The sequence below is a fragment of the Monomorium pharaonis genome, chromosome 4, assembly GCF_013373865.1.
Source record: "Monomorium pharaonis isolate MP-MQ-018 chromosome 4, ASM1337386v2, whole genome shotgun sequence".
Taxonomy (NCBI): Eukaryota; Metazoa; Arthropoda; class Insecta; order Hymenoptera; family Formicidae; genus Monomorium; species Monomorium pharaonis.
In genome coordinates, this window is record NC_050470.1 from 1,422,055 (window position 1) to 1,448,186 (window position 26,132).

The 26,132-nt window shown below is 36.5% G+C and overlaps 4 protein-coding genes across 6 annotated transcripts; all 4 read left to right on the forward strand.

The window, feature by feature from the left end:
* Positions 1-107: 107 nt before the first annotated feature.
* LOC118645082 (odorant receptor 4-like) lies at positions 108-3,770 on the forward strand. The gene is made up of 6 exons (XM_036285464.1): positions 108-696; positions 1,133-1,478; positions 1,819-2,046; positions 2,230-2,343; positions 2,480-2,635; positions 2,902-3,770. Exons 1-6 carry the CDS (start codon positions 440-442, stop codon positions 2,950-2,952), a joined length of 1,152 nt encoding a protein of 383 aa, XP_036141357.1. The 5' UTR covers positions 108-439; the 3' UTR covers positions 2,953-3,770.
* On the forward strand, positions 3,771-8,105 carry LOC105829051 (odorant receptor 4). 2 transcript variants are annotated; one of them, XM_036285460.1, is made up of 8 exons: positions 3,771-4,027; positions 4,480-4,825; positions 5,151-5,378; positions 5,562-5,675; positions 5,828-5,983; positions 6,269-6,942; positions 7,704-7,752; positions 8,072-8,105. In XM_036285460.1, exons 1-6 carry the CDS (start codon positions 3,771-3,773, stop codon positions 6,317-6,319), a joined length of 1,152 nt encoding a protein of 383 aa, XP_036141353.1. In that variant the 3' UTR covers positions 6,320-6,942; positions 7,704-7,752; positions 8,072-8,105. The 2 variants fall into 2 exon arrangements, with proteins under 2 accessions (XP_036141353.1, XP_036141354.1); XM_036285461.1 differs by lacking the exon at positions 8,072-8,105 and having other exon boundaries at positions 3,971-4,027; positions 4,452-4,825.
* LOC105829059 (odorant receptor 13a) lies at positions 6,962-26,132 on the forward strand. 2 transcript variants are annotated; one of them, XM_012667712.3, is made up of 6 exons: positions 6,962-9,711; positions 10,134-10,461; positions 10,999-11,229; positions 11,476-11,589; positions 11,666-11,821; positions 11,968-26,132. In XM_012667712.3, exons 1-6 carry the CDS (start codon positions 9,455-9,457, stop codon positions 12,013-12,015), a joined length of 1,134 nt encoding a protein of 377 aa, XP_012523166.1. In that variant the 5' UTR covers positions 6,962-9,454; the 3' UTR covers positions 12,016-26,132. The 2 variants fall into 2 exon arrangements, with proteins under 2 accessions (XP_012523166.1, XP_036141359.1); XM_036285466.1 differs by having other exon boundaries at positions 6,962-9,010.
* On the forward strand, positions 12,427-15,729 carry LOC118645182 (short stature homeobox protein 2-like). The gene is made up of 3 exons (XM_036285795.1): positions 12,427-12,557; positions 13,975-14,170; positions 15,625-15,729. Exons 1-3 carry the CDS (start codon positions 12,427-12,429, stop codon positions 15,727-15,729), a joined length of 432 nt encoding a protein of 143 aa, XP_036141688.1.

Here is a 26,132-nt window from a genome sequence, read left to right on the forward strand (position 1 = left end):
GCTCGTCGAGCCCGACTCGCAATTGAATATACCATATCTATGTCCACGTGTATCATTGCTTATTTAAAGCAAGCAATTTGCAACCATATCATCGGCCCTCGGAAAAAAAGAGATCTTACCTGTTCCCTTGTTTTTATTTAAATTGTCAGGACCCACGACAGATGTATTGGTAGTCTGCACGCAGCACGGTAAAAATATTTAATGAGTTTCTTTTCCATTGGTTGACAATCCAAGGGTGAATTTGCGTGATGACCTTTCAGGAAATGCCCAGTCTTTACTCAGCAATTTTGTGATGTATGTCCATCGAAAAACGTACCTTTGGCGTGCATGATCGAATTCGTTGTATCTCTATTTGGTTCATTAAAAGCGATTTGTTAAAAGCAATAAATTTGTTGTATATTTTGATGTGATTTAATAAAACAAGGAGTAACAGAATATTATGATCCGGAAGAACACGATTAATCGCACAATAGAAGTTATGTTTACTTTGTTTGGAATATGGCCAGATGCTTCGTGTATTCCATTTTGCAGAATTTTTTGGATTGTCTCGATAATAATTGTTCAATTCTATCACTACCGGTACTTCCAAACACATCTCTATTCTGATGATATTTTCAATTTGATGGACTGTGTAAGCAGCTTTCTAGCAAATATGAAAGTGATGACCAAGTTTATTGTGTTTTGGTTGAATCAGCGGTAAGTAGGAACAATACAAAGATTGACATATAGATATTAATAAAAATTGCCTAGAATCAAAGCATTGTTGAGTGTAACGTATTCATAAATAATTTTCGTGGTAAAAAAATTAATTAATTAATTTTTCAATTAGTCTTTTAATAATAAGTTATGTATTAATTAATTTAATTACATTATTTGTTGTTAATTACATGCGTATGTCAAATGGCATTCTAAGATACGATTGTTTAGGATCTATTATATATTCATGTGCGTTTAATTCTGTATTTTTATTTAATAAGAGAAAAATATTAAAAAACTAAATTTTTATGATGTAATATTGAAGAGCATATTGTTAGAGTTATCTAGTCACATTTGGGAAAGGGCAATTTTCTAAGGACTTGAAGTAATCTTTTTTGTAATTAATAGGATAATCGACGAACCAAATCATCCACAGAAAATTCATCATAACTTTGAAAATGATAACGGAAGACTGGGACAGTTGCGCCAACAATGAGATTAACATGCACGAAACAATATACAAAGCAAAGTTATCGAGTCGTATCACTAATGCAATGATAATTCTCCATACGTTAAGTGCCGTTGCGTATAGCATACGAATCATCTTGGCTGATGTCGATGTCACCAATCGCACATCCGACCTGCCCTATATCTGTAAAATGGAACTTCCCTTCGATGTGAATACACAAAGAACGTATAAAATGATATTAATCATACAAACTGTGTACGTCGTCATGTGCAGTTGGGCTGCTGGTGCTGTAAATGCTTTGCTTGTAACATTGGTAAGTTAAAGAATTATTGCGAATAACAATTAGAATTATTGCGAATGACAAGTGCAACAATAACCAATACTAATAATAATAAAAATTAATCATATTAAAATCTAGCAAGAGCTTATATGTTTACGCTAAAAAAAATTTTATATTTATAAGTAAATGTATTAATATTAGTATATCACATACATACATATTTTCTGTATTTAAATAAATATTGACAAATATAAAAGTATTTTCTGATAAACTTAATAAATAATTTTTTTTAATAAAAAAAAAATGTTAAAATAAATATATTTATTTAATAACAAATTATTTTTATAAATAAACTACAAATTTTTATTTTTAGGTTTTACATACAGGTGTTCAACTAGATATTCTGCGTTGCTGGTTGTTAAATTTTGCATCCCAGGAAAATGAAAAGAACGAATCAATTACAACGGGCAAAATTATTCAGAAACATCAGAAAATCATTAACTTCTCAAAGAATATTGAAAATTTGTTCACATATATCGCGTTATTCCAGTTTACCACTAATATTATAATGATTTGCTCTTTGGCATTTCTCATCATAAGCGTACGTGAGAGATTAAAATTAAAATTCTACAAATTAATAACTGCTGCTTATTGCAGGCTTACTAATAAAGGAACGACTATTTTAATTAATTTTCTTGTATTTTATACAACACAAATAAGATATATAAATATAGGTAACTATTTATACCTGCGCTAATACGCTAATAATTTTTTTTATTTATAGGCAATCGGTACACCTGATGCGTCGGGGCAAATAATAAGATCTCTTCTTTTCTACGTCATAACAAATCTAGAAGCGTTTGTATTCTGCTATGCTGGAGAATATTTGAACGACAAGGTTAGCAAAAAATAAAGTTTATAACCAATAATAAAACAACGAATAATTCTTCAAATTCCGTGTTAAAACAGTGAACATTAAAAAAAAATTATCAAATGTTATACTAAAAAGAATATTTAAAAAATGTACTTTCTAGAGTAAAGCGGTCGGACACGCAGCATACAATTCCGCATGGTATAATTTAAAGCCTGAAGACACTTGTATTTTGTCATTTATAATATTAAGGTCGCAAAAACAATTGACGCTAACTGTTGGAAAAATGGCAAATCTGTCTTTAGATTATTTTACAAGTGTAAGAATTATAAATTAACTCTGCATATTTTTTGCATAAATTACGAATATAATGTTTGTTATAAAATATTTATCTCTCTATTTTCCAGAGAATTTGTTTACTCATGTAAAGTTTTTATATACATTTTTTGGTACATAATTAACTTTAAATTTTTACAACATTACTTAAAAAAATTACATCTATAATTTAATATCTAATCTGTTACAAGTTTATAATTATATATAATTTTTATCTTACAATATAATTAAAAAATGACATTGTTATAGATTATGAATGCTTCAGGATCCTATCTATCAGTGTTATTAGCGATGCAATAAACATCATGTCAACCTCGATAACTTTTAATCGATAGTCGTGAAGCGTGTACAGAGGCGATATGTAAATATGCCTTTACTAGTTACATTAACACACATTGTATAACATTGGGTATATTTCTGAATATATGTCTATGAAAAAAAAATAATTTACATAAAATATAGTATAAAGTTATAGTAAGCAATATCGGTTTCTATAAAATGCCATACTCACTATATATCTCAATTCTTATGAAAAGACAAATCATGATTTTTTTTCTACAACTGAGAGTTCACAAAGTAAAAACATTGTACACAGAGACAGATATACAGATACGCAGTAATTTAATTTTCTGTTATTTTCTTTTGCTCTCCAAACTTCAAAATGTTTCCAAAGCTCGTCGAGCCCAACTCGCAATCGAATATACCGTATCTATGTCCACGTGTATCATTGCTTATTTAAAGCAAGCAATTTGCAACCATATCATCGGCCCTCGGAAAAAAAAGAGACCTCACCTGTTCCCACCTGTTTTTATTGAAATTGTCAGGACCACGACAGATGTATTGGTAGTCTGTACGCAGTACGGTAAAAATATTTAATGAGTTTCTTTTCCATTGGTTGACAATCCAAGGGTGAATTCGCGTGATGACCTTTCAGGAAATGCCCAGTCTTTACTCAGCAATTTTGTGATGTATGTCCATCGAAAAACGTACCTCTGGCGTGCATGATCGAATTCGTTGTGTCAAATCTCTATTTTGTTCATTAAAAGCGATTTGTTAAAAGCAATAAATTTGTTGTATATTTTGATGTGATTTAATAAAACAAGGAGTAACAAAATATTATGATCCGGAAGAACACGATTAATCGCACAATAGAAGTTATGTTTACTTTGTTTGGAATATGGCCAGATACTTCGTGTATTCCATTTTGCAGAATTTTTTGGATTGTCTCGATAATAATTGTTCAATTCTATCACTATCAATACTTGCAAACACATCTCTATTCTGATGATCTTTTCAATTTGATGGACTGTTTAAGCAGCTTTTTAGCATATATGAAAGTGATGACCAAGTTTATTGTGTTTTGGTTGAATCAGCGGTAAGTAGGAACAGTACAAAGATTGACATATAGATATTAATAAAAATTGTCTAAAATCAAAGCACTGTTGAGTGTAACGTATTCATAAATAATTGTCGTGGTAAAAAATTAATTAATTAATTTTTCAATTAGTCTTTTAATTATGTTATGTATTAATAAATAGTTATGTATTAATTAATTCAATTACATTATTTGTTTACATGTTTTAATATGTCAAATGGCATTCTAAGATATGATTGTTTAGAATCTATTATATATTCATGTGCGTTTAATTCTGTATTTTTATTTAATAATAAGAGAAAAATATTAAAAAATTAAAATTTTATCATGTAATATTGAAGAGCATATTGTTAGAGTTATCTAGTCACATTTGGGAAAAGACAATTTTCTAAGGACTTGAAGTAATCTTTTTTGTAATTAATAGGATAATCGACGAACCAAATCATCCACAGAAAATTCATCATAACTTTGAAAATGATAACGGAAGACTGGGACAGTTGCGCCAACAATGAGATTAACATGCATGAAACAATATACAAAGCAAAGTTATCGAGTCGTATCACTAATGCAATGATAATTCTTCATACGATAAGTGCCGTTGCTTATAGCGTACGAATTATCCTGGCTGATGTTGATGTCACCGATCGCACATCCGACCTGCCCTATATCCATAAAATGGAACTTCCCTTCGATGTAAATACACAAAGAACGTATAAAATGATTTTAATCATACAAACTGTGTACGTCGTCATGTGCAGCTGGGCTGCTGGTGCTGTAAATGCTTTGCTTCTAACATTGGTAAGTTAAGCTAATTAGCAATTAGAATTATTGCAAATGACAAGTGCAACAATAACAAATACTAAAGATAATAAAAATTATTCATATTAAAATCTAGCAAGAGCTTATATGCTTACGCTAAAAAAATTTTTATATTGATAAGTAAATATATTAATTTCAGTATCACATACATACATATTTTCTGTATTTAAATAAATATTGACAAATATAAAAGTATTTTTTTATAAACTTAATAAATAATTTCTTTAAATAAAAAAAATGTTAAAATATATATATAATTAATAACAAAATTTTTGTTAAGTAAGCTATAAATTTTTATTTTTAGGTTTTACATACAGGCGGTCAAATGGATATTCTGCGTTGCTGGTTGTTAAATTTTGCTTCGCAGGAAAATGAAAAAAACGAATCAATTACAACGGGCAAAATTATTCAGAAACATCAGAAAATCATTAACTTCTCAAAGAATATTGAAAATTTATACACATATATCGCGTTATTACAGTTTACTTCTAATACTATAATGATTTGCTCTTTGGCATTTCTCATCGTAAGCGTACGTGAGAAATTAAAATTAAAATTCTACAAATTAATAACTGCTGTTTATCGCGGGCTTACTAATAAAGGAACGACCGTTTTAATTAATTTCCTTGAATTTTATACAACACAGATAAGATATATAAATATAGGTAACTATTTATACCTGCGCTAACACGCTAATAATTTTTTTCGTTTATAGGCAATTGGTACACCTGATGCGACAGGGCAAATAATAAGATCTCTTCTTTTTTACGCCATAACAAATCTAGAAGCATTTGTATTCTGCTATGCTGGAGAATATTTGAACAACAAGGTTAGAAAAAAATGAAGTTTATAACCAATAATAAAACAACGAATAATTCTCCAAATTCCGTGTTAAAACAGTGAACATTTAAAACAGTGAACATGAAAAAAAAATTATCAAATGTTATACTAAAAAGAATATTTATAAAATGTACTTCCTAGAGTAAAGCGGTCGGACACGCAGCATACAATTCCGCATGGTATAATTTAAAGCCTGAGGACACTCGTATTTTGTCATTTATAATATTAAGGTCGCAAAAACAACTGACGCTAACTGTTGGAAAAATGGCAAATCTCTCCTTAGAATATTTTGCAAGTGTAAGAATTAAGAATTATGAATTAACTCTGCATATTTTTTGCATAGATTACGAATATAATGTTTGTTATAAAATATTTATCTCTCTATTTTCCAAAAAATTTGTTTACTCACGTAAAGTTTTTGTATATATTTTTTGTTCATAATTAACTTTAAATTTTTACGACTTTAAATTTTTACATTATCCAAAATTTACATCTATAATTTAATATCTAATCTGTCACAAGTTTATAATTATATATAATTTTAATCTTACATTATAACAAGAGAAAATGACATTGTTATAGATTATGAATGCTTCAGGATCGTATTTATCAGTGATGTTGGCAATGCAATGAATCTCGTAGATCTTCTGATATTTGTGAAGTACACATCAAATAATATGCAAATCATCAGTTAGAAAAATACACGTTGCAATATAAACTGTTTTCCAAATATGTTTGGAGTAATTTATAGAACGTAATGTGAAATTTAAACTATAAAACTGTGAAATATAATGTACACATAGTTAAAATTAGATTAAAGTTGGCAATCAGAGAAGAAGATCAATATTTCTCTCAAATAAATATCTCTTCAGTAGTTCTTAAATTATTTAGTACAATATCGTGTGCCATACGTATAGATCCTAGTTTTATTCTATAATAAAGTACTTACTTTTATATTTGTCAGTCATATTAAATAATCTTTTGTCAAATATTGATACCAATGCACATATATTACAATACATGCATAAAAAAATCACACACACATATATATATATATATATGTGTGTGTGTGTGTGATTTTTTTATATATATATACACACATTCTCATAGTACTGCACAATTTAGTTTTCTGTTTCTTCGTCGAAGTCTCTTCACCTTCTAGATTTCAAAAACTTTTCGAGGGGTCTTCGGAGTTCAAATCACCATCGGACGTACGTTGCTCCGCCTACGTCCGCATATATCGTTGCATATTTAAGGTAAACAATTTTCGATTATATCACCGATGCGCGAAAGAGGGACAAGTAGTTCTGCCTGTTTTTTCTTTTAAAGTGGGGAGGAGCAACAAATGCGAATGTGATCGTGGTACAATAAAAATATTTAATGAGCTACTTCTATTGGTCATTGATTTAGGGGTGCACCTTTGTGTGCATCTCTTACGATTTCTCGATTTTCCGGATATAATATCGAGCTGTAGTTGACAAAAAAATATCTCGCGTAACTATTTTCTTTTATTTTTTTTAGCGTATATTCTTTCTTACTATATATCTTGGTACACTTCTTATTACACTGTAACTCGAAACAACTTGAAACTTTCATTTCCATAAACATCTGGTTTTTTATTTTAGATTCACATAGATGATTAAATATATATATATTTTGCATTGCTGGTTACCTAATAAAGAAAATTAATATTATGATAAAGACAATCATATAAAAATATCAGGAAGTTATTTACTTCTTGCAAAATATTAAGTATTTACATTTTATACATTGCGTTGCTGTAATTTACATAGAACACCGTGATAAATTGTTCATTAGAATTTTTCATTATAAATGTGAGTGTAAAATAGTATAAATAAATAAAAACAATATTTTCCACAAAATCGATTATCGTTAATTACATGTTTGTATCATGCAGTTCTTGTCAATTCCTTCATATATTGCATATACATAAAATGTTGTATTAATAAATTATTCACAATTCTGTCGAATCACTTGTATTATTTCCATTTTGTAGGCGCTTGATAGTTCCTCAATGCGACAGGAAAGATATTAAAGATAAGAAGGTATTTATATTTCAATATATGATAAATCAGGTTAGCGAAAACTAAGATAATAAAACACTATCAATAAGCAATTCTTACTATAATCTTTTCTTTATTTTTTTAACTATTTTATGAACAGTCTTTTGTTGAATAATTAAAGAAACAATTATAATAAGATTTTTTTATAAATAATATATATTAAGCGCAATATATAATCACACAATAAAAATAAAAAATTAATTAATCAATAAGATTCGGTTTAACTGATGTATTCCGTTTTTTAATTAATTATTAGAAAAGTTTAGTGATACAGATTTCTTCATTATTTTTATCTTTTCAGAACAAAATTGTTAGATTTGTTGTACACAATTGTGCCTGGTACGATTTGGAACCTAAACGCAATCGCATTCTGTTATTCGATACTGTGATTGATACTCAGATCGTAGAAGCAACTGACGCTTGCAATTAGGAAAATGATGGATCCTTCGTTACAATGCTTTGCAAGAGTAAGATTCATGCACGATACATGAGGATAATTTCATTTGGTTATACATAACATTTGCCATGTTTATGTATCTATCATGTTTATATTTGCTTATGTTAGTTTTTTTTATTACGTAGATTATTTAATAAGTAATGTTATTATATACATTCAAAATGAGATAGCTTAAGTATAATAATAACAAATATATTAAACGTTGTTATAAATCATAATTAAATTTTACGGGATACTTATCGATGGTATTGGCGAGTCCTTTTTCATCTCTTTAACTTTCAATTGACAGTTCTAAAATATGTATCTAGTAATATATAAACTCATTAATTATATGAGTACAACATAATTTTTCGAGTACATACTCCAAAAAAATATAATTCAATCAGCAATAAAATAGTATACAGAATAATATTGAACTCTGTAGTACGGTATCTCAATATAAGAGGGAATTGTCAATATGTATATCTCGATTTCCACGAATCCCGCGACGGCTATCCCTTCCTTCCTGGCGCGACCCTTCGGAAACTCCTCCGTTTTTCCTCAGATCAGTGCGCATGATTTTTTTCGTATTACAAACCGGGCTGCATGATCGTACATCGTCCTGCATGATCGTGCATTTTTAATGGAAATTGCACGGTACCGCAACGTTCAGTGCGTAGAGCGGAAGGACAGCCCCCTCGGTTTCCCTACCATCCGCAAAATCGCCGACCACAACTTCATCGTATCCGGAGCGATGAAAATATTTAATGAGCTGTCCCCTGCTCGGTCGTCGACGGGACGAAGGTAGGTCTAGCGGCAAGTGACCCTTCGGTATCCTTCAGTCCATCCGCAGCATCTACAGGTGCGCGTCTCGTACCTCTATCGTCCATAAATCTGTTCCGCGATCGCGCTCGACGTTGATGTTCCTTCCGCGCGCGCTTCAGTTTATACGCGAGCGTTGTGTGGATCCGTTTCATTAATTCCCGTCGACTGGTGATCCGCCCACATTAAACATTCTATCCTTATTCTCAATTAACACGTTCTCAGTGAACCGATAACAAATCGTTTTCTAATATCTCGATTTGAAAATTCGCAATCTTAAATAAGTATTTCTCGTTTCCTCTGAAGGAAAAGTTTCTCAAAAGGGGAGAACGTGCATGGCCCAGCCTCAATTTACCTTCTCATCGATATTGATTATGTCATAAAGTGTTCGTGTCCATTGATCGACCGAGAATTAAACTTTGCCAAATGATGTCTACTAATATAATTGCCCGATCGATCGAGATTGGGCTTCGGGTCGCAGGCATTTGGCCAGGCGCGGCTTACGTGATTGTCAAACGATTTTTATGGACCATAACAATGATAGCTGCGCAGATCTTTCAGTATCGCCACATGGCGTTACACCTTAATTCCGAGGACATCTCACAGCTGATGGACGGCCTAAGCGCGACGCTGTCGTACAGTTTGTTGTTTGTCAAGTTGATTGTTTTCTGGACGAAACAACGGTACGTCGTCGCTACTTACAGCTTATGATTACACGACGAGCCGTGCAAATAAAACGAATGTTCGATAATACGGAGAGTGCATCAGTAATTATCATTGCATCAAAGCATAAAAGAAAGCTTTTTGCAAGCATTAGAAATCATTGTTTCGACAAACAATATGCGTATTTTTTTTCTCTTATAAAAAGATAGATTTTAATATGACCTTCGTTCTTTAACGTATCATAATTATTATTATTATTCACGGAGGATAATCAATTTCAATTATTATCACCATTAATAAGATTATCTATAGTTGCATTTTCCGACTCACCCTTTCCACTCGTTCGTCATCGCACACAAACGGTTTCCTAATCATAGCCTTCGAGGGGGGGGGGACAAGTCTTCGCTCTCTCGCGGCGCTGCACGAAATCGATTCTTCCTAGAATATTCAACGACGTGTTAGCGAGCATCACGATGGATTGGGAGGAATGCAGGGACACCCTGTGTACCATGAGCGGCGTGGCCAATCTGTCGCAGCGTTTCTCCAATTTGATCATCGGCCTGCACTCAATGGCCGTGCTGTTCTACTGCATCGGCGTCGTCGCCCTGCGCAGCGACGACGTTGCCGATCGTGAACTTTTTCTCAAAATGGAGTTACCCTTCGAGAGTAGCACGTCGCCAATTTACGAGGTCGTCTTGACCGTGCAGTTTCTGCATCAGATGACGGCCGCCACCGTGATCGGCGTGCTCAGCGCACTGCTCGTTACGCTGGTAAGTTGGGACCTCGGAGGCTCTCAATCCCCGAGGGATTTTCCAAGTTCTCGACTGAGATTACCCTCGGGAGTGCATCCCGAGAGGTACCTCGGCTCGTGTTACCGCGCGATGACTGTTCACGGCACGTTTCAATCTCCATAGAAAAAATTTCAAGAGTATATATTTGTGGAAGATTAATTTTTCATTGATGCTGGTTTATTGGAATCGTTAAATAAAGTCTGACGCTAGAGATATTTCATCCTTCTCTTAATTATTATTAAAAACAGTATTGTTATCGTTTTATTAGAATTTAAATATATTGAAATATATTGAAATAATTTGTCAAAATCTAAATATATATTTATATCAAGTATAAATATTTCTTCTCATTTATGAAATTTTGTATGTCAATAAATTTCTGTTTAAGTAAAAATTTTTATATATCTGTTGTCATATTATACAGCGCTATTATAGCGTGATTTTTAAAAATACTTTCATAAGTAAATATTCGGATTTTTTGTGTGGAGAGAACGGCTAATAAAATTAAATTCCTAGGTGCTCCATGCGGGCGGTCAAATAGACATTTTGCGGGAAAGATTATTGGAAATTTTACCGAGAAAAAAGAAACCAACTATCTCTGTAATTACAATAGGTTCATTAATTCGAAGACATCAGAACATTATCGTTTTCACCGAAAAGATCGAGAGTTTGTATTCGTATATCGCGTTGGTCCAGTTCATATCGAACACTCTCGTTATTTGCTGCCTAGGCTTTATCATCGTAAATGTAAGTAATTTTAAGCGGCTTATTTTGCCGCATATAGATTAATTAATCACGCTTCTGATTTATTTAAATGGCATATGTTAAATATGCCGTGCAAATCAATTTATCATTTCCAAGTGACGTTATTATCTTATACATGTATATGCAAATAATATTTCAGTCACTTATAACTTTAATACTTTTATGCAATGCAATTATGCGATGTATAGAAAACATCCAATCGTGCACATCGATATTTCTACATTGCAGTCGATCGGCGACGATCAAGGCTCCTCTATGTTGGTGAGGTCTCTTTTGTTTTACGTCGTCATTAATTTAGAAGCGTTCATCTTCTGCTTCGCCGGCGAATACTTAAGTGTCAAGGTAAGCAGTTCGTTAATTTTAACAATCTACTTCCTGTTTTTCACTTCCAAATTTTTCGTCCTGGTTTGATTTCCAGAGCAAAATGATCGGCGACGCGGCGTACGAGTGTATGTGGTACGATTTGACTCCCAGCGAGAATAAAATCCTGCTATTCCTAATAATGAGGTCGCAAAAACAATTGACGATCACCGTCGGCAAGTTCATGAATCTCTCTTTGAATCAGTTTGCGAACGTAAGTTTTACGTAACGCCCATTGGATTATATTGTACATATATTGGAGCTTTGCAAGTTATTACCTTTCGTAACGCGCGAATGATTAACCTTAATATACGGTTACAACAATATTTATTATTTTTTATGCACGCGGCAATGTTGTAGATCATTAAATCATCAGCGTCATACGTCTCTGTGCTACACGCGTTATAACAACATGATTATCACGACTATGTAACTGTTAATATTGAGTTACTGGTATTGCTGAAAATTGCGCATGATGGAAGAGTATTCTATTTTTAATAAAAGTCAATGATCAGCTGACGTACTCTTGGTTAGTGTCCTACTATTGCAATAATATTTGCGCATATGTTGTTAAACGCGAACAGTTTACGCCGCCGGCTCACTGAAAATATACCGTTGCTTCTGAGAATCGGGCGGAAGGAAAATATTTTTCGTAAGGCTGAGAAAGGCGCGTACGTCACGGGCTTTCATCCCCCTAAAAGAACTTTGAAACGTCGTTCCGCGCTAAATTGCGGAAGTTACCCCGACGCAGCGGGGACTCTCCCCTTCCTTCGTTCTCCCGTTGTACTCGCATGTAACTGGTTTGCACAATCGTGCCAGATGGCCACAACGAACAGATCGAACGACAAAATTATACTGGGATTACTTAGCGCTATTTCGCACATACAATCAGGACGCTTTCACGCGGCAGCGGAAACCAGCCTGCAAGGGGACAATTTTATTAGAGACTAGTGTGTGTCTGCGAAGCGCGAGCTGCTGTAATTCTATATCGTCCCACGCGACCGCTCAATTTACAAACTTTGAGTTTACACCGACGAGGAAAAAGAATTTATACGACGTGTTATCCGGCAAAAATACACATTTTACACACGGCGACTGTGCCAAGGTAATGTACAAGGAAATAAGTTGCGCAATTCTATCAGCATATACAAAGATTCCCGACGTGACGTTTTCTAAAAAGAAGTTTTTCAATTGACTATACCCTCATTTTCAATTAGATTTTAAATTAAATCTTTTTATCAAAAATATAAAGCAATAATTTATTATGGATTAACCTTTTGATTTTTGTTTTTTAATTAAAAGTTCCAAGCTTCTACTGTTCAATATCTTGAAGAGACAAAAATTTAACGTTTTTGTGTTAAATATCTTTTAATATTAATTATTTATAATAATTATGACTGAATCTGACACTGTAGGGGATATGTTGGTTCAAAAAATTGCCTTGTAAGTTTATTTCACGTACAGAGAGAATGGGATCTTCCAAACAAAAACTTTTATCCCCGGCGGTCTCTACATCGCTGTAGGATATCAACTTTCTAGATTGTCTAAGAATTATATCCTGACAATGTAAATCATGAATTTTCGCTTACGTCAGACTCCACGTAGTGGCGATGTCACCGCATCTTACTAAGTACGGAATTATCGGGGTCGGAGACGTTGGCGTCGTAAATTCCTTCTCAAGTTCTCATCGCCACACGCCATGAAAATTCTTGATTTTTGCATTCATAGTCACATCAACGTCGACTATTTTATGACTTTCTTGAATTTATTGATATGCAACATAAAATGTGAAATAAAAAAAACTGTTAATATTATACACAGTAACATTTTTAAATTGAAAAATTGCTTGTGTCTTTTTTTTTAAAGAAATGCAGGCCTTTGTATTATCTTCTTAGATTAACTCGAATTTCTGACAAAAATTATATAAAATATGGATCGGTTATTTAAATCGTTTTTTTGAAAATATGGCAATCTCTCTGCTAAAATACAATTAAATTTAAAAGACAAGTGTGTTATGAACTATTAAAATTATTATATAATTTAATTTTCTATTTTCCATTTAACATCTTCGATTATAAAGCGGTATATGTAGAGAAAATGGAATCTGTATACTTTGTCATTTGTTGCTACAAAACGTAACGCGGCACCGTTATGTCGGAAGGGGCCAGAATTGATCTCATCAAAACAAATGTAATTTACTTGAATTAAATCGAGTTAATTTTATATACGCGAAGGATATGCGGTTTATTTCTCCACCGCGAATCTCCAGCGAGTGAAGATCTCGCGGGCAAGATCCCGCAGGTAATGAACGGACTAGTCGTTTCCAACTTTTTGGCGTTTAGAGGCAGTACGATTTTCCGCGGAAAGCTGCGCCAGCGGTGGTAGTAACAGCGACGGCGACGGTGATGGTGGTGGTGGCGGTGGCGGCGGCGGCGACGACAGTGGTGGCGATGGCGGTGGTGGCTATGGCGGTGGTGGAAGCGGCGGCGGCGGCGACGACTTCCCCGGGCCGAGCGAATTGGTCTCCATGGAAACCATCCCGAAGCCAATCCGGGGTGCATTCGTACGTACATTACCCCTTGTCGTGGCGCGTCTGCAGCACCCCCTCTCTTCTCCCCGTCTTCCGCTTACCACCCTCAACCCCTGTAAACTCGCACCCTCTCTCGCTCTCATCTCCCGCACGGCTCTCCGCTCTCTCCGACATTTTCTGTCCGTCTGCCTTTCTCTTTCCCTCTTTCTCTCTCTCTCTCTCTCTCTCTCTTCCCCTTTCTGTCTCTCGGTTCAAGTTGTTCCTTCGTCCGCAATTCCTCACTGTTCCCCGTCTCTTTTTCCTCGCCTTTTTCGACCATTTTATTTATTCCTTATCCTCTTTTATTGTTTTGTCTGCACATGGCTCTTGCCAACGTATCTCCACGCTTCCATTTATTCCATCGCGCTCCGGTGATCCCGTCACTTGTGAATCCAAGAATAAAGCTTCCGTCTCTATTTAAACATTTTTGTCGACAATGAACATGCATGGATAGAAATGGTATTAAAAAAAACGAAAAATCGACTTCGTCTGTGTATAATGCGCGTTAATACTCTAAATGAACTTTTCTCACGTTAAAATATAATTCTCAATATTCAAACATCTAAGTCATTCCAATATGCCATTTTTGTAATCTAGGTCGAGAGTTGAAAGAACTGCAATTCAATCGAGCTCTGGAGTATAAATTAAACATTTCGACATTCTATACAATAGAAAACTTTTAACAAAAAAGAACAATTTGTTTCTTCATAACAATGTTTCTGCGTTCTCCAAGAACCGATATTCAAGGCCTCTTATTATGTTAAGTAAATTGATGTAATTTAAATATCACCCTTACTCGATATGTTTCTTCTATTAAACACGTTATTTACATTAAAATTGTATTAGAGCTGTTTTCTCGCTATCAAAGGATTCCTTTTGCCAGTCGTTCGTCATAACATCCGTTGATACTCCGTTGCTCTTTCTCTTCTCTTTCAGCCTCCAATTTTTCCAGCTACCTCTTAGTTTCTAAGCGCAGCATACGTATTCTTTATTCAGCTCTCGTTTATTTCAGTCTATGAGGTTATCGCTGGATCCATAAAGCGACGATGTGACATGTCGATCGTTACGTGACTCTACAGATGTTATTACGTGTCCCATTACTCTTGCTCCGAATATTCAGCAATTTAACTTGAGAAACGACGCAAGGATGTATTTTGTTCACATCAAGATTAATAAATTACGCGACGCGTTTCGTGCGTTTAATTATGCCTCAAGAACAATAAAAATCTTATTGAAAACTGGAATTTAGAAATAGATATTGTATAAATTATATATACTTCTAAATTCCAAATAAAATTTATTATATCGTTCTAATATAACGTACCATTAAGATATTAAGTTAATATTTGTGTTCATTAAACATTTATATATATCGTGATAATTTTGCGGGAAAGGCGAGTAACTCTCGAACTTTACCCACGAGAATTCGAAGATTTATTTCGTCTTAGACGACTTCGACATCGATTCCAGAACTTTGCTCGCAGAAGGTGCCACGAATGAAATCGAATCTCGTCTCGCCACATGTGGGTGTCGGTTCCTTTGTTTTCTCATGAAAAACCGACGTTGTAACGCTCATGCGTAGACGAGAAAGGATCACAAGAAAGTTCGATAACCTTCGAAGGAAACGCGGCTCCATCATTGAAAGCTTAGGGTTTATCGCCGTTTTATCGCTTCGCAATACATATCTTTTCTCAATTCATTGAATTCTCGAAGGGTAATTATGAAGGGCAATTACGAAACCACTTTATTCGATCGTGTAAGTGTAAACGACTGTGTAATCACAGAAGTTACTAAAGCACAAGCGTTAAAAACGAGGTAAATTGTTTCAATACCATTAAATTGATACTCAATACGAAAGCACCTATTATTCTAATTTTCTAAAATGTGTCACAACACGTTTCTCGACCAATTCACGTAACATTTAAGCGCGATTCTTAAAGACGCACACGCGTGCCAATAAAAAAATTAACATAATACAATCATTGCTCATAATTCACACAATTATATAATTAGGATATGTAAACGAGTACGATAAGAAAACTGGTTTGTAATTCATGCGCTACCCCTCCGGTTATCACTCATGAATCACTGGACGGTCACATTTCTGCCCCTCCCCCTCCCCCCTGCAACCGGCCATCGGTAGAATTAAAATTCATACCGAACGCATTACTCGGCCGCAATTAACATGCATTAATGCGCGGTGGTTTTTCATCGAGGCCGACAGGTGCGATCAGCCCGATTTATGTATAATTCCTTTTTCCCTCTGGCGACGTAATTAACGCGCGCATAATCTAAGTATGTATATTACGAGTATGTATATCACGCACGTTATTGATCGTGTTTCAATGTACACTGCTATCAATAGAGCAGAAGATAGTATTGTAAAGTATTATATTGAAATATAAACATTATATTTTGTACGTATTATAGCCACTCGTAATTTTTTCATTAAGTGAGAAATTCTAATTATACTTATGGAGCCACGGAACTAATATATCAGCATACAACAACTGACATTTTTATAAAGCATTTCTAATTTTGAAATTTTCTTCAAAGTACTTAACGTTAAATTACACATTCTTTCCTATAATACAGTCTATATACTGAAGAATACGTATGTTTTCATATGTATATATATTCCGTAATATTAAATATACAGTTTTATAATAAAACGCTGTACTTTTTCAAACAAAACAATTTTTTAAAATCTGTTAGAAAGAGCCAATTACTCTTGTTTCTCTCCGATCTATTATAAAATGCCACAATTTTTATGAACATCCTAAATATTACATATTTTATAATTTTATAGAAGAAATATTAGCGAATAAAAATGGTTTAATTTAAAATATTAATTATTAATAAAGTTGTAAAATGTATAAATGGAAAACCATAATTCTACCTTCTCCTCTACTGAAAATCAACATTATATGTAGTAAATTACACATTTTCAGTGCAAATGCATATTTGGGACGTAAAGCGACGTAAATTAAACGTTCCAACACGGTTCACAGAGGCGGCAAATTCACGCGATGATAACCGTCGATCCTTATCGTACGCGCCGGCATAGAGGATCATGAGAACGTACGCCCGGCACGTCGAGCAACCTAGACGACGATCGCACAGAGACAGAATTTCTCGGTGCTCTGTGAGCAAACGAACGTTACGCGACAAGCCATCTACGACCAAAGACCATCCTCTCACGTACTACACGTAGACTCTTCGTAAGGTCTGTTTTCCTTTTTTCCACCTTTTCATGTCACTTTCTTTCTCTGAGTTGTGAAAAAAAAATTAAGAAAGAAACGAACAGTTCAGGATTTATTCTCAGTCCACAACGAGAGACGTTCTACTATTATTAAATGCTTAGAACTAGCATCAGTATTGTTTGACGTGCCACAGTGCGGAAGATGGTACGTCCAGTGCACGGGACAAACAGCACGCTCTCTACGTGACGTTTACTATTGACGTAATAATTCGTAATAGCTGTCGATACCAATGCGCAAATAAAAATTGGCACGCGCGCGAAGCTGCACTAAAGTTCTCAACGTCGATTTCACGTTTTGCGCTGCTTGGAGAGAGCGTCCAGTGCACGCCTCGCACACAGCTACAATTTAATTTTCAAGTCGTCTCCCCCATACTTCCGTATGGGGTACTCGAAAAATCATCCATGGAAGCTCCGTTAAATCCAATCCATCGTGCATATATAGTCATGTCTTTCGTTATTTCAAAACAATTTAAATTTAAATCGCAAATCCGTGTATTTTGCTGTTGACGCCGTTGGTTCATAACACGGATTAATAGCGGCGAAACTATCTCGTTCGCTTGTGCGTTTTTAAAATATATCATATCGGTTTTTTTGCAATGGCACGGTGGAAAAAGGATCGGGGGCGCCGGACGCCATAACGCTGATAGAATTTTTTCCTCTGCGACGTAAACGCATCGTCGCGCACGAAAGAGTCCATGTAATTCTTTCGAGGATGCGAATCTCCCAGATTACTCTAGAGTGCGAAAGCGGAATTCATATGTTTACGTCGTGTTTACGAGTAAACACCAGTGGGAAATATAAAAGCTCTGTTGACACAATTTTAGCTTAATGAGCGACTTAATACAATGATGTTTATGTAATACCGCTTAGAATGTTGAGTAAATGTTGTTTACTTCGTGAAATATAATACGATGTTGTGTAGAAAAGTGTGTTTGCATCGTTGTCGCGTGCAATCGTTCAATTTCCGTGAAAATTATTAACACGTATGAGGTAAGGATAACGCGAATCTTTTATCTACCGAATAAAAAAAAAACTACAGCTCGCCACTTTGTGTCAAAATTACTTTGTATCTATTTGAATACATTTCTTATACGTGTGATGGCGTTGAATTTTGAGCAAATACCGACAAATACCGGTTGTGGAATTGAGTTCACCCGCAATTTGTCTTACATCAAATCGGTTCAAGCGGACTTCAAAGCGAGACGCTTCTTAGGGTCGACCGCTCGACTGTATTCTCACCAGTTTCGGGCATGATTTACATTCGAATTGCGAGCAATTCGACCTCGGCTACGAAGTGCGCTTATTAAGTGCAAGCACCGGCTGAAAGAGACTTTAGTTCCCGCGTTAGACGTGACGGTAACGAGACTTGGTGGACATCCTCGGTCGCTCAGGCGGCCACCGAGGGTCGGGATAGTTAATTAAGATCTGTCTTCGTCTTTTCTATACTCTCTCTCTCTCTCTCTCTCTCTCTCTCTCTTTGTCTGTCCTTCACCTCGCTCGCTTTACTACTCGCCCAGATCTTCCTTTCTCGGTGTCCTTTCGACATATTTCGGATTGAGATCAAAGATACGCTTTCGCGAGTTTTAATGAACGCGAGAACGACAGCACCCGTAATTATTCAATTACGGTGACGCTTGTCGTGAATATCGCTGGGATGTCCACCAAAGAGATTATATCAAAGGGGTAGTTGAAAATCTCTTTGTCCGCAGAATTGAGTATTCTCTATTACGCGAATAATTCCGCGGTGGAAATTTGGAAATTTGTGAGAGGGAGAACTTAGGAGCGATTTAACTGTGACGCAAAGCTTCGATTTATCACATTTATTTAATCTTCTCAATTAATAGATGTAGATATGAAAAATTTTATAGAAAACGTTCAGGAAAAAAAGGACTCTGTGTCTCAATTACTATGTCATCAATCATTGTAACGAGATTAAAACACAGCTCAATGCGGAGATACTTCAGACACGAAACGTCAATAAAATAGAAACAACATCTTCAATGGAAGTGTCTTGTTTTCAATTTACCACATTCGAGGATTTCCTGCGTATTGTCGCATTTATTGAATTGAGCCGATATCTCTTCTCCGAATGAAATGGCGCGGAATAAATCCTTTGACAAATCGCTCGCGTTCGAACACACCGCGAATTTAGGGATTGAATCTTATCTCGTCGATGCAGACAATTCTCTATTTTCGCGCATCTCACTCGCGCGTGTGCCCTGCTCATGAGGGCTGCCCTTTAATCCCACATACATTCATAAAGACTGCCTGCAAGCAAACAACTAAGATGAATTCCCGTTCCATCGGCCATCGGGAGAGCCCGTTTACACCGAAAGGGATGGGCGGAGCGACATATGCGGGCTTCTTTCTTTGTTCTCCCGCACCCTTACGTTCTTATCGATTGGTTTCAACGTGACGAATACGCACGCTGCCACCCACGCGTCTGATCGAAATGCGAGCGTGTACATTCCGAGTGTGAGTTTATACGTGTAATACGCGTGTACGTGTGTTCTCGTGTAACGCACAGCAGGCACGAGACCGAGGGTTTCTCGCGTGTACATCTGGCAGTTTCCAATGATAACGTCCGAACCGTGAATATCGCAATATTTGACCTCCGATATGAGAGCGCAGGGTGAAACTATAATTTCATTTGCAGTTCCGCGTGGAATTGTAACGGCACGTCGTGAAAAATTGATACAATATCTCGAATAGTCATCCATTTATATCGTGTCGTGCGTCAACAACTGTCGCGCAGTTTTTAAAAGGCGTAAAATGGAAATTTCACGTTAATTAAACTATCCGGTCTTTAATCGTACTTTCTGTTCTCTTCTCATGTTGCAATTTTAGTTTTAATTATAAACTAAGTCTTGTTGTTGGCCAAATCGTTGTTCAAGATCAACAACATTATTCCCGATCGAAACTATCGTATAAGATGAAGTAAAATGTTATTGGGTATTTTGATTCCATTTCACAGAATTTATGAGATAATTTGTACCGCGTAAAAATTAACGGTGCACGTAATTCATTGTACATACTTCGTTTAATTTCTAAATTTATTGATCAATAAATGCGCTCTAAGGAAAGAGGTCGACCCGTACTGCGCCTTCCACGTATTTTCTCGCGAAGCACCAACAAAACGGAAAGGAAGGGCTGCTCCTCTCCGGAGGTCTTAACTTTTAATTTTTTAAACGTATCCGCGGACGCCTCGGGAGAGCCAGATGCGCGAAGCCCGTAAAAGCGCCTAGCAGTTACTTTCTGATGGCCGGTACAATTTGTGTATACGATCGCGTCGTACATAGGAAACACGAGCAGTCAAGGAAAACTGGAGCAGGGGCTATAACGAGCGATACTTTTACAAACGAGAATGTTCATCTCTGTGTAAAACGTTCTGAATAATTAGACCAGTTAATAGAAACAAAAGAGAGAAAAAGAGAGAGAGAGAGAGATTTTAAGAAATATTTATTAATCGTGAATATTTCTCAGGCCGATTCTGAAATATATTGCTGACACATCCGCTTGTGTAATTTTGTATGATATTCATATATTCATCGATTAATGGCTACGAATCGATCGACTTTTTTCTCTCTCGTCAAGCCTCTCTTTTTTTATTAGTCCTGCTCGGGCGTTGCTGTATTAATTTTTGCTTTTACATCTGTCATGCTCAATGCCTCACATTGAATAGCGTGCAGATCCGCAATAAAAAAAGTAAGCTTTTTGTAGAGCCGGTTTGTTATAATATGGTGGGATCACGGAGTTTTTTTTTTTTTTTTTTTGAAACTGCTCAGAGAGCCACGCCCGTGCGCTGCAGACGCAAGATCGTCACTTCGGCTATTGTTGCACCCCTTATGTCGCGTGTCGTACTCGCACCCCCTCTATTCGTCTTTAGTTATGCTAATTTTTGCGCGGGTCTCCCCACAAAATCGTATATGAAGCGAAGAGAATATAAAAGCGATTTCGCAAGCTTTGTTACGAGCATATTAGTGAAATGTAAATATGTAAAATTTTATACATACATATTATATAAAAATTGTACGATCGTATATGTTATATTTAAAAGGAGTAGTGTGTGAAAAGAAATCTTATTAGCGGTAAAGAGAAATTATTTATACCGAATTAATAAATTAATAAAAAAAATGTCACCAACAATAATTTTGTGATCGATGAACAGACAAGCATGATTAATCACAGGAAATTCTCATTACTTCATCTATTCGCGTTTCTCATTCTCGTTATTATTCGCACCAATAAGTGACTGGAAATGAATCGCGATTACAGTAATCCCACGTATAACACGCGCTCGGATAATATTTCGTTATAGCTTCAAGCGAGAGAAACCGTCCTCACGAGGGCAATCGAGACCTTAGTACATTCCGTATTGTTATGAGGCCATTACACGACTGGGGGAGGGGGAGACGAGGGGGGGGGGGGTAACGGGGAGGCCCCCGACGAGACGCGTGTGCACGCGTGCAACCTCTAATGGCAGATGGTGTTGGAGACCCACGTTTGCGGCGCAGCTGCTGAAGGGCGGGAAGGACGGCACGAGCGAGAAAGGACGAAGGGGAGAGAGAAGACCCGCGGAGTCGCGAGGACCACCCGCGTGACCCCCGGTAACCGACGGAGGGGCCTTTCCTCACGTGAGCGCGCGCATGCACGAATTGTTCCCCATAGCGCTCTCGAACGGTAACCTGTTGGTATGCGGCTGGGCCCGTGCCAACTTGGCGATTATCCGCGTGACCAGGAGGAAAGGCTCGTCCGGGAAAACCGGGAACTAGCTGGTACGAGCGCGACGCGTACGCATCACGCGAGAGAGCGTGAATCCTGCAATGTGCACCGCGCGCGTGCCTGTTGCAGACAACGGTGAAAAGCTCGGCCGTACGGATTGCGAATAATGGATGTACGTTAAGCACGCGAAACGGGTTGTCGTCCCGCATACGTTCGTCTCGCTGGCTCCGTAAATGGGAAATACACGCTCTGTCGTTTAAATTGATTAGTATCGGTAGTGCTATATAATCAGATTAAAACAGAGAGCAACGAGAGGCGCTCGTAGCCAATCGTATGTCAAGATTTTCGGAAAATTTACTTCCGTCCGTTTGCAGTAACATCAAGAACGAGGTATTTGAGGTGCGTTTAAATTCAATTCGGATTGTAATGTATTGCTCTTTCGTTCTAAAGTCATTATTTAATAGTTGAACATAATGATTAAATTTCGATGATTACTACGATAGGATTATGAAAAAAAAAAAAGAAATTTCAATGTCTTGCATATCTGACATTTTGTACAATACTGAAAAATAGGTGCCTTATGTAGAGAACTCGAGTCTAATTAACCTGTATCATATAGTGAAATAAGAATATAAAATATAAGCCCGTAATATGGAATAAGGGCTTATTTTTTGAAGAAAGCATTCAGATGGCAGTTGTTGCTGTTGTTGCAAAACATGCTACAATGAATAGCGAATCTTGTGCGATAAGGTTTTCTTCGATATAAGTACTTATTTATTTTTCTTGTCTAGAGATATTACTGCACACTGTGTCATGTTGCTATGAGCTCAAAGTAAATACTTTAATACTTATATTTCATATAAACTTTCAATAATGTTGTATGATTAATATTATGCTGTTTAATTGCAATTTTTAATTTCTTTATTGGTAAGGGAAGATTTTGTTATATCAAGATACAGGTAATATGAAATAGTAGTATAAAAAGGGAAGAGAATGTAAAATTTATAATTATAACGTTTATATTACAACGTTCTTCTGTTGTTTTTATTAATTATATCTCGTAAATTTTGAGAGAAAAAGAGAATGCGTGTTATTCCTTTAACTTTTACGACTTAACATTCCACGACAATGATAAACAAAATTTTATCATTGTCGAAATCAATCGCAATTGTAGTTTCATACTTCGTATCGTTTCAGCAATAAGTTCTACCCTATCATGGAATCGGCGGATTCTCAATACTAAACAGCAGCTGCTGTTGTGCTCTCAACTCAGCGGGGGGAACAGCTGTCCTCTCTCCCTAGCCGCACTCGAACCCGGATCCCGATTCTGGTTCTGCTTGCCGTATCTACCGCGCCATATGCGTGGATGGATTCGTCACTCGTAGACTGACCCGTGCAGCTTCCGAAAAACGTGTTTACCTAAATGAAATGAGAGTCGCGCACTCACGACATCGAATGCATTCGATGTTCGAAGCTCGATGCGAACGAGTCGATCGGACGCGCTGTTTCTGCCGTTAAAATACCAATTTCATCTTTCAAAACAATAAATTTATAGAAATAAATTTATCTCTACATTTGCACATAAATTTTTATTTTATAATGGACGGCTCGGTCTTGTTTTTTGTTTCAATCTAAAATGATTCATGAAACATATATATTTCAAAAATATATCAAAGACATAAATGTAAAGAGGAATATGAGTGAGAGAAAATTTTAACACAAAACACACTCACACACACATGTCAAGTAACAGCAATATTATGTGAGTGGATACCCCTATAACGAGTTTTCTCTTGTTGCGCTTCGACGATGTGACGACCGATACGATTGACGTAAACCGCAATAAGCGTGGATTTATCGAGTCGGTATCGATACGCGAGTACCGGCCGCTGTTCGAGCCGCAGACGTGAATAAAAAAAAAAAGGGAAACAAGAAGAAAAGAAACTAACCGAGCGAAGGAAGTAGGTATGATAGAGGAAACGATGAAAATTGTGGACAGACGTGAAAACGATCGATACGAGGTCTTTTATTTCGTGATGTAAGTCACTACTCACTTACGTTCACCTATATCGATACCGATGTGATAATGCAAAAGATAAACTTCGAGGAAGAAACCTTTTTATCTCGGGGAATCTTCTCGGCGATTTATCAATATTTGTAAATCTAAATATAGATATCCAATGTTCCTTAAAACATTTTGTATCAAAGTTGTGTGCTCGAAATACGATAATCATATCGTTTGATCGAGTTCTCGAAAAAAGACCTGGTTACCCAATTTACCGGAGATTATCCGGGGTTCGAATCTCGCTGAGAATAATCTCGTATCGTCATTTTCATCATTAAAGATTCTCTCCGGTCTCGCCGGTCTCGCCCTCCTTTGGCCTAATAAACGTCGCTCCCCTTTTGCGCATTCGCAACGTCGATTATGGCGTAACGCGCATACTACGCGAGGATGATCGCGCGCGTGTCAATCGACTCGCGTCGGCGAGTCGGCGATGAGAGGGGTGGTTCACCCTCGACCTAAGCAGCATTGTCCTCCTGATTCTGGTCTCGCTGCCAGCTGTTGCCATTTTTTTTTATTTGCTCCCTTCTCGCTCGTGCTCGCCCTCGGGCTCCTTTGTCGAGCGCCGTACTCGTTCATGCTAGTCGATCCGAGCCGAAATTAATCAAAAGGGGGCGATCGGTCGCACGTGGGCAAACCTCTTCTCCTCCTCCCCTTCCTCCTCCTCCTCCCCCTCCTGTTCCTCGCCCCTGCGCAGACGCACGCTTTTCCTCGATCAAAATATTAAATAGGGTAACCCCCCTTTGACAATTCCGCTTCGAGATCCAAAGGAACAATGAGGGGAATGAGAAGGGAAGAAGAAGGGGGAGAAGGAGAAGGTGAAAACGAAGAAGAAGCGAACGGCCACGTGCCAACCATGGGAATATAATGCCGCAACGGCCACGTGCTCAGCACCTATCGGGTGTAGCAGCAGAAAACGACCACTGGTTGCGTCGCGACGGCTTACGCTTCCAATTCCGTCTCCCTCGTGTAGCCCGCAATATTTATTTGCATCTGGGATTTATCTCCAGTGCGGATCTCAACCGAGAAGCGTGAAAATTGAATCGCCACCGATGAGAAAATAGGGAGCCACTCTGTGTGTTACTTATCCCCGCGATTAAGTAAATGCGTATAGCAATTGTTTCGAGCAGCTCCACGACAGTTGCACAAATTTCAAATAATATGGTCCATCTACAATAGATGTAGATCTTTATGTTGTAAGAAATCTACCAATCACGGTCGAATAATATACACTTGATACAAATGTTTATATATATGTTATACATATAACTATACACTTTCGAAATTCACTTATTATCTCAAGCTTTTATAATTTTAAATTTTCTTTTGTATATGTAGATAAAATAAACCAGTTTTTTTAAATTAATATTTCCTTTTCTATGAAAGTTACAGAATATAGTAAATTTTATGTGTAATGGGAAACGACCCCTTGTAAAGTTCTAATGAAAACGATGTTATTTTCTGACTCACGTTTTTACGTATTGCTGAATCATTCGATGGTCGTAACCGCATCGCACGTCGTTACGGCAGAAAATAAAACCGAAAGACCCAAGTGACATGACGAATCGCGATTGGGTCATAACGCGCCGCAATTACGATTCAGAATTACAAGAAGGGGTGTAAAACAGCGACGCTATCGTCGGTAGTTGCATTGCCTGACGTTGCCCGTTATGCCCTTTCCTTCCGCATTAACTTAAGCGTCGATAAATTACTTTCTCTGCATACTAATAGAACTTAAGCGAGGGTAGATAAGAACTCGCGACTCTCTGTGCCGCCAACTTTGTAAAATTTTAATCTAACTTCAACTCGGGAAAGCCTCATAAATAGATGTCGCGATAAGTCTCGAAACGGTATTCGTTATTTGCGGTAGGTACACTGTTTATCAATGTTCCATTGTACAAAAGTACAAA

Excerpts from the sequence above, each read along its gene's own strand:
- LOC118645082 (XM_036285464.1), top strand. The coding sequence starts at position 440 with ATGATCCGGAAGAACACGATTAATCGCACAATAGAAGTTATGTTTACT. Across the intron at positions 2,344-2,479 it reads GAGAATATTTGAACGACAAG|AGTAAAGCGGTCGGACACGC; the intron begins GTTAGCAAAAAA and ends TGTACTTTCTAG. Across the intron at positions 2,636-2,901 it reads CTTTAGATTATTTTACAAGT|ATTATGAATGCTTCAGGATC; the intron begins GTAAGAATTATA and ends ACATTGTTATAG.
- LOC105829059 (XM_012667712.3), top strand. The coding sequence starts at position 9,455 with ATGATGTCTACTAATATAATTGCCCGATCGATCGAGATTGGGCTTCGG. Across the intron at positions 10,462-10,998 it reads GCGCACTGCTCGTTACGCTG|GTGCTCCATGCGGGCGGTCA; the intron begins GTAAGTTGGGAC and ends TTAAATTCCTAG. Across the intron at positions 11,590-11,665 it reads GCGAATACTTAAGTGTCAAG|AGCAAAATGATCGGCGACGC; the intron begins GTAAGCAGTTCG and ends TTTGATTTCCAG.
- LOC118645182 (XM_036285795.1), top strand. The coding sequence starts at position 12,427 with ATGGCCACAACGAACAGATCGAACGACAAAATTATACTGGGATTACTT. Across the intron at positions 12,558-13,974 it reads GACAATTTTATTAGAGACTA|CTGCGCCAGCGGTGGTAGTA; the intron begins GTGTGTGTCTGC and ends TTCCGCGGAAAG. Across the intron at positions 14,171-15,624 it reads AGCCAATCCGGGGTGCATTC|ACGACTTCGACATCGATTCC; the intron begins GTACGTACATTA and ends ATTTCGTCTTAG.
- LOC105829051 (XM_036285460.1), top strand. The coding sequence starts at position 3,771 with ATGATCCGGAAGAACACGATTAATCGCACAATAGAAGTTATGTTTACT. Across the intron at positions 5,379-5,561 it reads TGGCATTTCTCATCGTAAGC|GCAATTGGTACACCTGATGC; the intron begins GTACGTGAGAAA and ends TTTCGTTTATAG. Across the intron at positions 5,676-5,827 it reads GAGAATATTTGAACAACAAG|AGTAAAGCGGTCGGACACGC; the intron begins GTTAGAAAAAAA and ends TGTACTTCCTAG.